General features: G+C 38.6%; 1 protein-coding gene across 3 annotated transcripts in view; it reads left to right on the top strand.

The window, feature by feature from the left end:
- The first annotated feature begins 7348 nt into the window (after positions 1–7348).
- epha5 (EPH receptor A5) overlaps positions 7349–11820 on the top strand; it is a 60071-nt gene continuing 55599 nt past the window's right edge. For all 3 annotated transcript variants that reach the window (XM_084934864.1, XM_084934861.1, XM_084934863.1), the window contains exon 1: positions 7349–7638. In XM_084934864.1, coding sequence (XP_084790990.1) covers positions 7539–7638 — 100 coding nt within the window. In that variant the 5' untranslated portion in view covers positions 7349–7538. The remainder of the gene's footprint in view (positions 7639–11820) is intronic.

Below are 11820 nucleotides of genomic sequence, written 5' to 3'. Positions count from 1 at the left end.
GTTTACCACCAGAACAAAGTAAAGAGAAAGAGAGTAAGAGTATAACATAGGATGTATTGGAGAAAAAGCTGTGGGAGAGGAAAGCAAAGTGACAGAAAAGTGCATGGACTGATGTGGGGTAAGACTGACTGAAAAGAGAGGGAAAGAGGGGGTAGACTGGAAAAGACAAAAAGGATGAAACGGATAAAAGAGGATAGGGGAGCTGGGTAATGCCTCTGGGAAATGGAGAAAATCCATAGTAAAAATATACCAAAATACTGAGGGGTGAGGGAGTGGGGGTTGTGTTATGTAACTTCAAAATGGTAGCTCTGATTTTTAAAATAATCTGAATTCTGAAGCATCCTCATGTATCCTCCAAGCTGATTTTTGTATAATCAGAACAAAGACACTGTGTCCTGTGACTTAGACTGCATGAAGTTGAGGTGAACTGAAGCCTCCCAAAATTTAAGGGTAAAAACAAATGAAGAAACAAACAAACAACAAAAGGAACCTTCACAATGAAATCTTTTACCATCTACTGCTTCTGACTGCTTTATAGAACGTGGTACACGATAACTTGTCCATATGTACATAGCGCTGCAGAACTGTACCCCCCCCCAGCATGTTTACACTGAGTAGGAGATGCTCTGTATCTCATTGTACAACTGTATAGTGACAATAAAGGCATTCTATTCTATTCTATTCTATTGTATGTATTACATAATGCACATGTTTTATATTCATACCACATTATGCATCTGGCCACTTCTCCCAGCATTCGTTCCCTGTATGCAGCCAGAAGGACTCACCCGCACTACGGCCTGGCCACTCTTGCTTTGCATCTGCTCTGGAAGCGATTGGGAATGACATCTACTCAGCCACCAAGTGGTAGGCCATCACAGAGCGGGGTCAGTGGATGCTGAGGCTCACTGTGTGCCTGCAAAGTCAGTGCAGTCCTCAAAACTTTAGATTAGCTCAAGAAGAGTAAGAACAATAGTAAAAACCTCACCAGAGAGAATGCTGTGAAAGTATTTCTCAAAGTGGGGCTGGTTGCTAATTTCTTCTTGTGCATTAGCCCTGGTAGTTTGGAGGACAATGCCGTAGCTCCCACCTCCTTCTGTCTCCTGTGCTTTTTCGGCAATAAGGGCGTTTCCAGAGTACTTCAGACTTTGGAAAATCTCTCTGAACTTCAAAGTTTTGCTCCCCTCCATCCTGTGATCATTTGCTTCATCAAGCTTCACCTGTAAACACAGGATAAATAACATAGACATATATAATGATTGCTGTGAAATCAAGTCTTACATAGGTTATATTTTTTTCAACATACAGTGTTGTTGCTTTCCTTTTTTGTTTCACTTTTAGTCTTACTGCATTGTAAGACTTACACCAATACCAAGACCATAAATCAAAGTACTGTCTTTATTTAGTGTTTATGCAACAGCTCATCTTACAGTAAATCCTTGAGCCCTTTTTTCTCTTCAGTCTTCACTAGGAATAAGTTCTTCCTCAGCCTCTACATACACTTTTTTATATAAAGTATATATTCTGTAGGTCCTGAGTTAGGAGATAAAAAGTGTGAAAAGAGAGCAGTAGGATTTGGAGCAGCATGCAGAGGGGAGCAGCCAAAATAGAGGGAGAATATCAGCAGCCCTGCCTGCCAGCCTCACTGAGCTGCTAAGCAGGGCTTAACGATGCCCAGGGGGTTGTGTATGTGTGCGTATGTGCATGTCAGTGTGAGTGTGTGTGTGTACATTTTTTGTGCGCTTTCCTTCTTTATAAGCCCAAACAAGAGCTCCATGTTTCGGGGTCAAAGAGAGGCCAGAGAATTTGAAATGTATAACTTTGTTTGAGGGCAGATAACTACTCAAGCAGTTAGTAAACTATGAAAGGCAACGTAGGTTGTTTTATTTGCATCAAAACAGCAGAAAGAAGAAGCTCTGTTATTCCTTATTCCTCCCTACACTGGAGTCCATTTGTGGTGCTTGAAGGTCGCTTGACAGTTGGATACTTAACTGTCTTTTAGACAGCACGGTGCCATAAGGAAACATCTGTCAGACCTGCCCGCTCTTTCTACAGAGTCATGATGATGTTGTCAGCTTCTTTTTCTTACCTGACAGCAAGGAGTTTCACCGTGAGAGTTGAACAACTAATGATGTTGACACTATCTCCCAGATTGTTTGTCCTCTCCTGAATGAACAGTCAACCTGAGCAACCCGTTGGAGCTACCAGTGCATCAGTTAGGACAGGTCTCTTCCTCTATGGAACCTGTAGCAGACCTGGGGGTGTAATATGAAAAAAAGATTAATGGGTTAGGGAGCTATGGTGAGACTAAAGCCAGAATATTCTCTTTTCACATGACTCCAGCAGTAATGTATGTTGTACCTCACCTGTTCAGGTGGAGGTTATTTTCAGTTTTAAAAGTAATTCAACAGTAAAACGTGCCAACTTTAGAAAACTATATTTGCAAGCCTGTTGAGTTGTACATTTGTGAGGCCGTAAATGGAAGTAATACAATTACAGCAGTGCAAAATGTGTGTTTGACAGGGGAATTAACATGCATTCAGTAGATGAACAGAATAAATATTTCTGATTGGTCTGCACTGTGCTGATGTTCCACATTAGAAAACTGATACATATTTTAATGTATTTAATGTATTTATTGTAAGTTGTAGAAGTAAATCTAGCCATTTTCTTAACAACTGATCCAACTTCAGATTGTGGACAAGCCACCAGGCTATTGCAGGGCTTACACAGAGACACAAACAACCATTCACACTTGCATTCACACATATGGCCAATTTAGAATTACCGGTTAAACTAACGTGTATGTTTTTGGACTATGAGAGGAGGCCAGAGTTTTCAGACTGAACCCAAGCAGACACAGGGAAAACATCAAACTCCACACAGAACAGCCCAAGCTGGACTCAAACCCAGGACATTCTTGCTAAAAAACATTGCTAACCACTTCTCAGAAGCAACAGAAAACCAACTTCCAAATTTACAACATTGTTTTTTTTTCCAGCCCTGTGACCAATTCCTCAGAGGTTGATCAGTCCATATTGCGCAGAGGACAATAACATAAAAAAATACCTTGGTTAACAAATAAATTTCAGATTCACCATTGTAACTATAACTTTGGGATCTAATTTACTTACTTACTACTTTGTTGAGACAGCTAATGCAAAGAAAACCTGTCTATTTTCAGCTTGCTTAGCAATGTACCCTTCTGCAGTTGGGAAAGGCAAAGTTTAGCTGTTAACATGATGGTGCCTCTTCTTCATGGTAGGTGCTCGAGTGTGCCAGCATGCACAACAGAAGGCCCCTGGAACTTTGCCAAAAAAGGCAGCCAAAATTCATGATAGTAACTAGAAATACTCATGCTGTTGTGAAAAGTAAAAATGTTTATCATTCTCTTCTTGAGCCCTAAACAGAAACATTTCTATTCTCTTACAGTTTCTACACATCATGGTGGGAATATTCTAGAGGGAATACTGTAATAAAGTTGAAATATCCCTTTAAAGCCAAATGTGTTGTAGTGTTTCACTATTTAATGTCATGGTATTCTGAAAAATCCCAGAGTTTCCTTGAACAAGGGGCCAGCTGGTCAAGTCCAAAAGCTGATTATTTGGGGAACTGGGTGATAATACTGTATGTGTGTGCATGAATCTTTGTGTTGGGGTTAAAATACACAGTAATGTCGTGTTTATATATAACGTGCATGCATTTAGTTATAAACTTATTTTTTTATGGTTACACCCTGGAAAAACACATCAACATTATATGTCCTTCATATTAGTAATATGGTGAGAATAAAAGAAATCACTGCAATTATATGACTGCATGTTCATATGGGTAAAAGGCATTTGGTTACATACGGACAGCTTAAAAGGTTGAAAAGCTTAGATTCTTTCCAACCGGATTACTGTAAATACTAGAAAATATTATGTCAATTGGTCCAGCAGTAAATATGTACAAAAAAGAAGACATGCTAGAGTCAGCTATTTAGTTGTAAAGTGAGATCTTCTCAGCTGGAAGGCTAGGCCAGTCTCGACTCCCTAGACTTGCAACAAAGGTGTTTAATGTGTACTGTGCCAACAAGACGCTCACTGCAACAAATGCGTGTGTGTGTGTGTGTGTGTGTGTATGTGTGTGTGTGAGAGAGAGAGAGAGAGAGAGCAGAGGAGACAGGCAAACCTCTACAGTATTTACAGTGTGTGTGTGTGTGTGTGTGTGTATGTGTTGCACTGACCCTCTCTGACCTTGCTTTCCCTTTCCCTCCCCTACTGTCATGAGTGAGCAGACACAAAATCACAGCTGACTATTCAGCCCCCAAGGTACCATCACATCTGATTGCACCAAACCACTGGTTTTGGAAAATGCTTCATGGTGCTCTACCATGTAGTGATAAAAAAGACATTCTGCCACCAATGAATAAAATGGGAAATGGTTGTGGTTTTCAGATGAATGGCATGCCTATTTATTTATTTATTTTAGCATGTGTATTTACTAATATGTGTAATTTGAACTTACTGGCCATACTGTTATTAAAGAAACCTTCACAAGACATCAAAAGGACAATACCTGCAATTTGTTGTGAAGCAGTATTGTCTTTTTCTATATCTTTAACTGGCTATATATACATTTGCTAATAGGAAAAGCACAGATATTCAGAGTCACATGGAGAGTTATTACTCTGCCATGCAGAGCCCAGCCTGTCACAGGCCGCAAAACAGCTCTGATGAACTGTACACTTCCTGCCTGGCACGAAATGGAAGACACACAGAGTCAACAAATGGATGGTGAACTTAGTGGTGTATTTAGCAACTAAAAGGACAGAGCTAGTAGAGACCCACAAAACATAAATGTTGGAATGAATGCTGCATCCCCCAAAAGAAAAAAAATATATACAAATTCTTTTTTTTATTATTATTATTTTCATGGCTAATCTAATCTTGTTTGAGGATCTTAGTCTAAGTGCAGCTGTTGTATCCTCTAAACTGATACATCTGGAGAATGCCTACCACTTCCTGCATCGTCTATTTTAGGGAATTCCACCTGTCCATCCTTGCTTTTATATAACTCCATTATTGCTGACCTAAAAATATCTAAAAGTGAAACCTCACTCTTTCCACCCATTTACCAAACAGGCATAGAACAACAAAAATGCATTCTCAACCAACAAAAATGAGAAGATTCATCTGATGGTAAGGCTCCTTGCGGGGTGAATTTTTCTTACACTTTCCTCCGCAGACCTTTTATAGAATTAAACCGACACCTCTAGGAGACAACAACAGTTTCTGGCATCCCAGAACCACCTCCACACCCGCTGTCACTGCTGATCAGACCCCTACACGTCTACAATACACTACCACCTTGGAATTACACCTACAGTTGCATTTGTGCTTGGCAAACAATTTTTTCACATATTTAAAAGGACGCAATATTTAAAATCTGAGGTTGTTCATTTTCTGTAGCAAAAACAAAACGTGGGGCCCTGTGCGCCTATCAGCGAGGTCACTGAGTATCTTGATGTGTTTCCAAGTTGGGGTGAGAGAGAACTCAATACCTGTATCTATCCATGTGTTATGTATGCATGCGTACATCTGTGTGCATACACAAGGAATGTAGGAGGTGTCCGCAGGGTAACACATGTGAATAACACCACGAATTGCTTAGTGATTAAAGAATGTAATTTCACCACAGAGAATGAGAGAGAGGAAGAAAAAGTGAAAAGAAAAACACATACAGAAAACACAAATAAGTAACAGAGATAAAAATACAAAGAGATACTGCATTAATTGGTCTAAATGGATAAAGGTAACAGAGAAAATGTAGAAGATGGTCACAAAGGAAAGGAAAGCTCACATTACAGAATCAACATACAACTTCTTAAAGTCTCACATTCAAAAATTATGAACTGATTTTAGGCAGTTTGAGGAATTATAATCTTACAACACAGATTATAAGAAACTAAAACTCAAATACACCAAAGCACATTTAACTGGAAAGCAAGACAATTGTACCGAGATGGCTGATGGTGCACTTTTTTTGTTTGTGTGTTTTTAGTTGGAGCAAATAAACTCAATAAAAATATTATGAAAAACGAAAAAAGTATTTGGAGACTGTTCCAGTTTGTCTTAGTACACTGAATTGACATCAAAAGATAAGATAAAAGATAAAAGTAAACTGAAAGCCTTGAATTAAACCTCTTAAGAAAGAAATCTTCATCTAGATGGGATAATCAGTGATTACACAATTAGTATACCTGTAGACTCATACTTTAGGTTTATGTAAAACTAAGTTGTATATTTCTATTAAAAATCAGGGTTACAAAGTAGTTTCTTTCTTCTTTTTTAAAAAAAATAATTAATTATTTTTTTTACTGCTAAAAGCGTTGCAGAACACAAAAGAAATAAGAAGAAGACAGGGGTGAGAAACCATCAGTTAAAGAACCCTCAACATTGATGGATACAACATAGATGTATAGCTCTTTGTCAAGAACTGTGTTGCATGCCAAGCATGAAAAAAATATAAAGTGTTAAAAATATTTTCTTCCGCCGATCCAATCCAGAGTCAACGAGTGTGGGGGATCCTATCCCAGCTATCACAGGACTAGAAGCAGTCACTGGTCTAACACAGGGCTACCACAGAGCGAGACAGACAATCATTGTCAGCTGTCTGTAGCCTGAAAATGATCTATAAAGTCCACAAACGAAAGTGATTATATGAGACACAGGGGCTGGAAATGCTGCCCAGAGGCAATATTTATTGGAAATCCACATCCTGTTCACTACTACTGTACAGAAGATCTTAATACTACTACATTAACTGTATTACCAGTAAATTATCCTACTAAATAAGGATTACTTTTGCTTTTACAGTCTGTTTTCCCTGACGTGATACACCAGGAACTACTGAAAGATTATAAAGCAAACACTGCTGCAGCAGCAGTCAAATAATGCGTCTTTAAACATTCTCTCAGTAGTTAAAATGGCAGTTGTTGCGTTATAAAACATGTTGTCAAAAACTGAATACAAGCACTGATAACCCACATAACTGAAAGCAATGCAGCTGGACTGAAGCAACAGGGATATGTGTTTTTTTTTTTCTTTTTAAAAAACACCTCAAAGTACCTGCGCTCTGTTCTTTACAAATCCAATTTTGTAGCAAGTCTCAATCGTGCAGAAACGCAGAGCAGGAGAGGGCAACTTAATACGAACGGTAAGTAATGCTTTTACGGTCAACAGAGGTAAGTGAGGGGTAATCGATTATTGGAGAAATGAGTTCAGCGGCAGTGGGGTTCACCTGTGGAGGGTCTGTGATTGGAGAGACTGAGCTTCACTCCGCCTCCCGACGCGCTGCCCGCCTTCCCAAAACCAGAGCGCACTCGGCTCCTCATTGCCTCCTTCTTGCCGCCGCATAACATGATCCCCATCTTTCTGAGCGGACGCATAACGCGACAGATGGTTTCACTACGCTTTCCCCTTCTGTTCTGACCGAAACTGCTGTTGTTTTAGAAAAAAATCTTGTTGCTGGTTTTGGGGTTTTTTGGATGCGCCATGCAATCTCGTTGGTGGAGTTGTGGCATTCGGTTGGTGACATGGACATGGGTTTGGAGCCTGGCATTGCTTGGAGCGTGGTGCATTCCCGCAAACGAAGGTAAACTAAAACAGCAAGGATTTAGGGTTACTGACAGCGCTGTTTGGCGCGCGGTTAGGTTTTAACGGGCGCCGAAAATCGGTTAAAGGTCTGCTCGTACCACAGCTGGTGCCCAGACCATCGGTCTCTGACTCCTTGGCTGGTCTATTCGTTTCTGGAGCCGTTTGACGGCAGAAAGAGGTCATATATAATATTAATACAAACAGATTATCTTTATGACAGCTGTGTGCCCCGTGTGTGCAATGACTCTGTGTTCCCAAACTGTAATGGGTCGAATAAAAAAAGACCTTTGGACAGAACATGTCTCTTTCTGATAACCATTCCTCTGAGGACATGGCAGCGCCAACAGACGCACAGTGCGCTGCAAAAATCTCCGTATCACTCTTTAGCATTTTTGTCTTTAGCGTGTAAGGTGCTCACCATAGACTGGACGAAGAATGCAAATTCACATTTTTATTTTTGTATTTATTTCTTTTCTCTCTTGGTAGTTACTGTAAAACGACTCTAAAATTAAATTGACCACTTGGCTTCCCACTTATTAAAATGCTGACGTTTAGGTGTGACAATAACTTAATTTCCCTGAAAACTCATTTAGTTTGGGCTTGCCTTGTTCCTTTATAGGTTTGTTCATGTTTGGTTCTTTCAGCACTTATCATGTCAGATTAATCTGTGACCGCTCATAAATTTCCTCAGTTCCACAGTATATTGCAAAATACCTGCAATATTCTTATCATCTGAACAAATGCACACCTACACTGTCCTACTAAATGTGAAAAGTGGGCAACTGTAAAGTGGCATAAAATAAGGATAAATATTTGACAATGTAGGCAAAAAAAAAACTGAGTAAGAAGTGTAAAATAGTCTGCCAAATACTGTTCCCACGCCATTGTCTGCATGAGCAGCATTTTAATAGCTCCAGATGAATACCATTGTTTGGAGCTATTAGACAGCATTATCCGGGAAAGAGAGAACATTCATCAAGCAGCATATTCTCCACATGGCAGATTTATTTGGTAAAAGTTTATATTCACCAAAGTTCTCAATATTTGGCCACAGGACACTCAGGGGTCCTGGAGGGTTTCGCAGGGCGTCATTGGCCAGCACATGAAAAGTTCACAAAGATTGTTTAGATTATATCTTTCTATTCTTTTTTTTTTTTTATGAGTCCAGGAAATCATGATGTTTCGTGTTCAGTTTATGAATATATCCTTAATGTGATAAGGTGCACCACTACACTGTGGTTAAAATACACCTAGTACATTTATTCGTCGTTAGTATCAAAACCTGCTGTCAAAATACTTGAATACCCCCCTTTTTTAAGCCAAAGCCTTTTTTAAAGCCAAGCTTCAGGATGCAGTCAATGAAGTGAGTGAAGGGGAAATAAAAAAACATGCCAGCATTTGATCTTTCACATCTGGCATATACGCAGACATTTGTTTTCTTTGTTGTCTTCAACTATCAAGTTAAAACCTGTTCATCTCATTCTAATTTGCAGAGAAAAGATATTAAACTTTTACTTAACCAAACACAGAAATAAAGCTGTTCAACACCCAGCCAGTCAAGAACCATTTACCAGAGGTTAACCATTTAAAACCAACGTTAGATTCATTTGACAGATATTTGCATTGCAAATGATAATCACCATAGCACTGCATGCATAATTGGAGAGGTGAGTGAAGCCCATAATTAAACTAGCCTCTTCTCTCATTTGACTAATTAATTGTAATTAGTAAAAAAAAAAAAAAAAATACAATTAAGGAATTTATTTTTTGCTTGTGTAGACAAATTTGAAAAATATTTGGGTATTTTGGCCACTTGCCCATCTCAGGTTTTGTTTTGAAAAAGAGGAAGTTCTTATCTGACAGCATGCTACTAACCTCATGTAAATGTTTTGTTTTCACTTATTCGCCAGTCTAAGTACATTTAAATGACTTACTTACTAAATCAGGATGCAATTGTTCAAAAATTAAAATAAATAAAAAGGAAGTTGTGCACACATTACCATGTTGAAAATTCCGTCTCTTGAAACTAATCAGCTCATTTTTAAAAAACTAATGAAATTCAGAGTACATCCCAGAGCCTCACATCTGTTACATTATTACTGTGTTTGATTAATCATGATGTGTGACACGAGGAAGATATGGGGTTTGGGGAGCCTAAACGGATTTTAAAAGCTTTCACTTTACTTTTTGTTGGCTGTGGCATTGATCAAATGGAAATGGTGAATCTGGAGTAATTACACCAAATGGCTTGAAAGAAAGAATATTTGTCTGCCTCTCTCTGTGTGGGAGGGGAAAACAGACCATTAATCCCAGAGAACTCTGAGCTAACACGTAAATTGTCAAAATCAAACATTACAAGGTACACACAGGAAAAAAAGAAAAAAAGATGAGGGGATTGCATTAATTAAAATTGCACATTTCATATGTGCAGGTAAAAGTAACAGGTAAGATATGGTTACACACGAGACTGTTAAAGATAACTTAGGTCAAGGAGTAAAACTGCATAGAGTGTAACTGAAAATAATTTTCTTTTGTCTAACAGCAACAACACTTAACTCGAGGAGAATTTTATCAGTATTTCCAATGTTAAAAATCCACACATCCTTCAAAGGATTTAAAATATGTATCCTTGAAGTAATGTCACTCAAGACTTTAAATCACTACATTCATTTAGCTGAGATGACTTTTAATAATAAGTGCTATAGATCATTGTCATAGCCGAGCTCTAACTTGTTAGGTGGTTTAATCCTTAGAGAGAACAAGAGAGGGAAAGAGGTAACATATCCCTTATGATCTAGTTCAGTATCACTTATCTCTTCTTTATGGCCTAATTAGTTGTCTAATCGCCTCCTAAGGACATCTTTTATTATTCTCTGTAGAACAGTGAAGACAGTAAGACAGGAGGTGTGTCTGCGTCTGTGTGTTTGTGTGGTGCTCGGGGTTGCAGAACGTCTGTGTCTGAGATATTGAGCAACGCTGCATACACCAGTACACCTTGTGATGCAGATCATTTATGGATGCCTATCATTTTGTTTACATTAGGGCAGGGTTCATGTGTAGTTTGGTTGTTTTATGACAGCACATGTAACTGTAAATGTTACACTCAACAGCTGGTTAGGAAGTCACCAATGTTTCTGAAATTGTGTTTTTGGATAGTTGGCTGATTTTTTTTTTTACATACATTAATGGTTGGTTTGTGTAAATGTTACATGTGAAAACCTGTGCAGGTGGCTTTAAAGAACAGCAGAAGTTTTACCTTATCCAAGATTTTTAGGAGGTTAAGTCTTAAAGATTTGTTTTTACCAACCTGGCTAAGCTGTGATGGGTTAAAGAAAAAATGTCTTCTAATGCATAGTGTGTCCACCAGTCCCCTGCTGGACTCAAATGCAATTTCTGTTTTTCACTTCTGTGTCATACCCAGTCCTATTTTTTGTTGCTCATCATCAGATTTCATGTTTACAACATAGATGCAAAAACATTTCTTATGAAGTTAAACATGTGACAGAGCTTAACCAAAATAGAATAAAGGCTTCAATTTAGACATGAACTACTTAGTCATAAAAACAGGTAGAGAGACGCGGCAAGGAGAAGTATCCCCTTTGTCTGCTGTTGTAGGTAGATACAGATAATGTTTGCTTCAGTTAGCAATATTTTCTAATGTCTATCTCTTAATCTGCTTCAAGTATAAAAGCTCGTCTATGGGTCACTTGGTTGGACTTTTCTTTTATTGTTTGAGTACACATTGTATCAAAGAAAGAACAAGCCAAATGTTATCGTAGAGGAGATAAAGAAAACTGAACTCCGCTTTAACAGAATATGAGCTCAGTTTATGACAGCATACGGTGTTGTAAACTGTGTCACATCATTAATATACTGCGTGTTAACCTGCTTTGTTCTCGCCCAGTCATGTGGCCACAATGATTTAGTCAGATTCTGCACCTGGGTGTTAACATCTGCCTATCTCAGCCACATCCAGTATGTTTATAATGAGAGCTTAGGTTCAGTAAACATCTAATATTTTCCAGATGTTGACATGTGTTTTTGTTGAGATAAAACTAACAAGCCACTAAAGAGAATATTGTTTAGTGCCTCCAAATATGTCAAAAAACTGAGATGACAATTGCCTTCACGAGAGGCTCTTTTGTCAAGACCTGTTGTGCATTTGATGCAGAAGAAGCAT

This window comes from Perissodus microlepis, chromosome 7, assembly GCF_051167445.1.
Source record: "Perissodus microlepis isolate ML-2025 ecotype Zambia chromosome 7, ASM5116744v1, whole genome shotgun sequence".
Classification (NCBI taxonomy): Eukaryota; Metazoa; Chordata; class Actinopteri; order Cichliformes; family Cichlidae; genus Perissodus; species Perissodus microlepis.
Note: the sequence above shows the minus strand (reverse complement) of the source record. Positions and strands in the feature narration are given on the sequence as shown.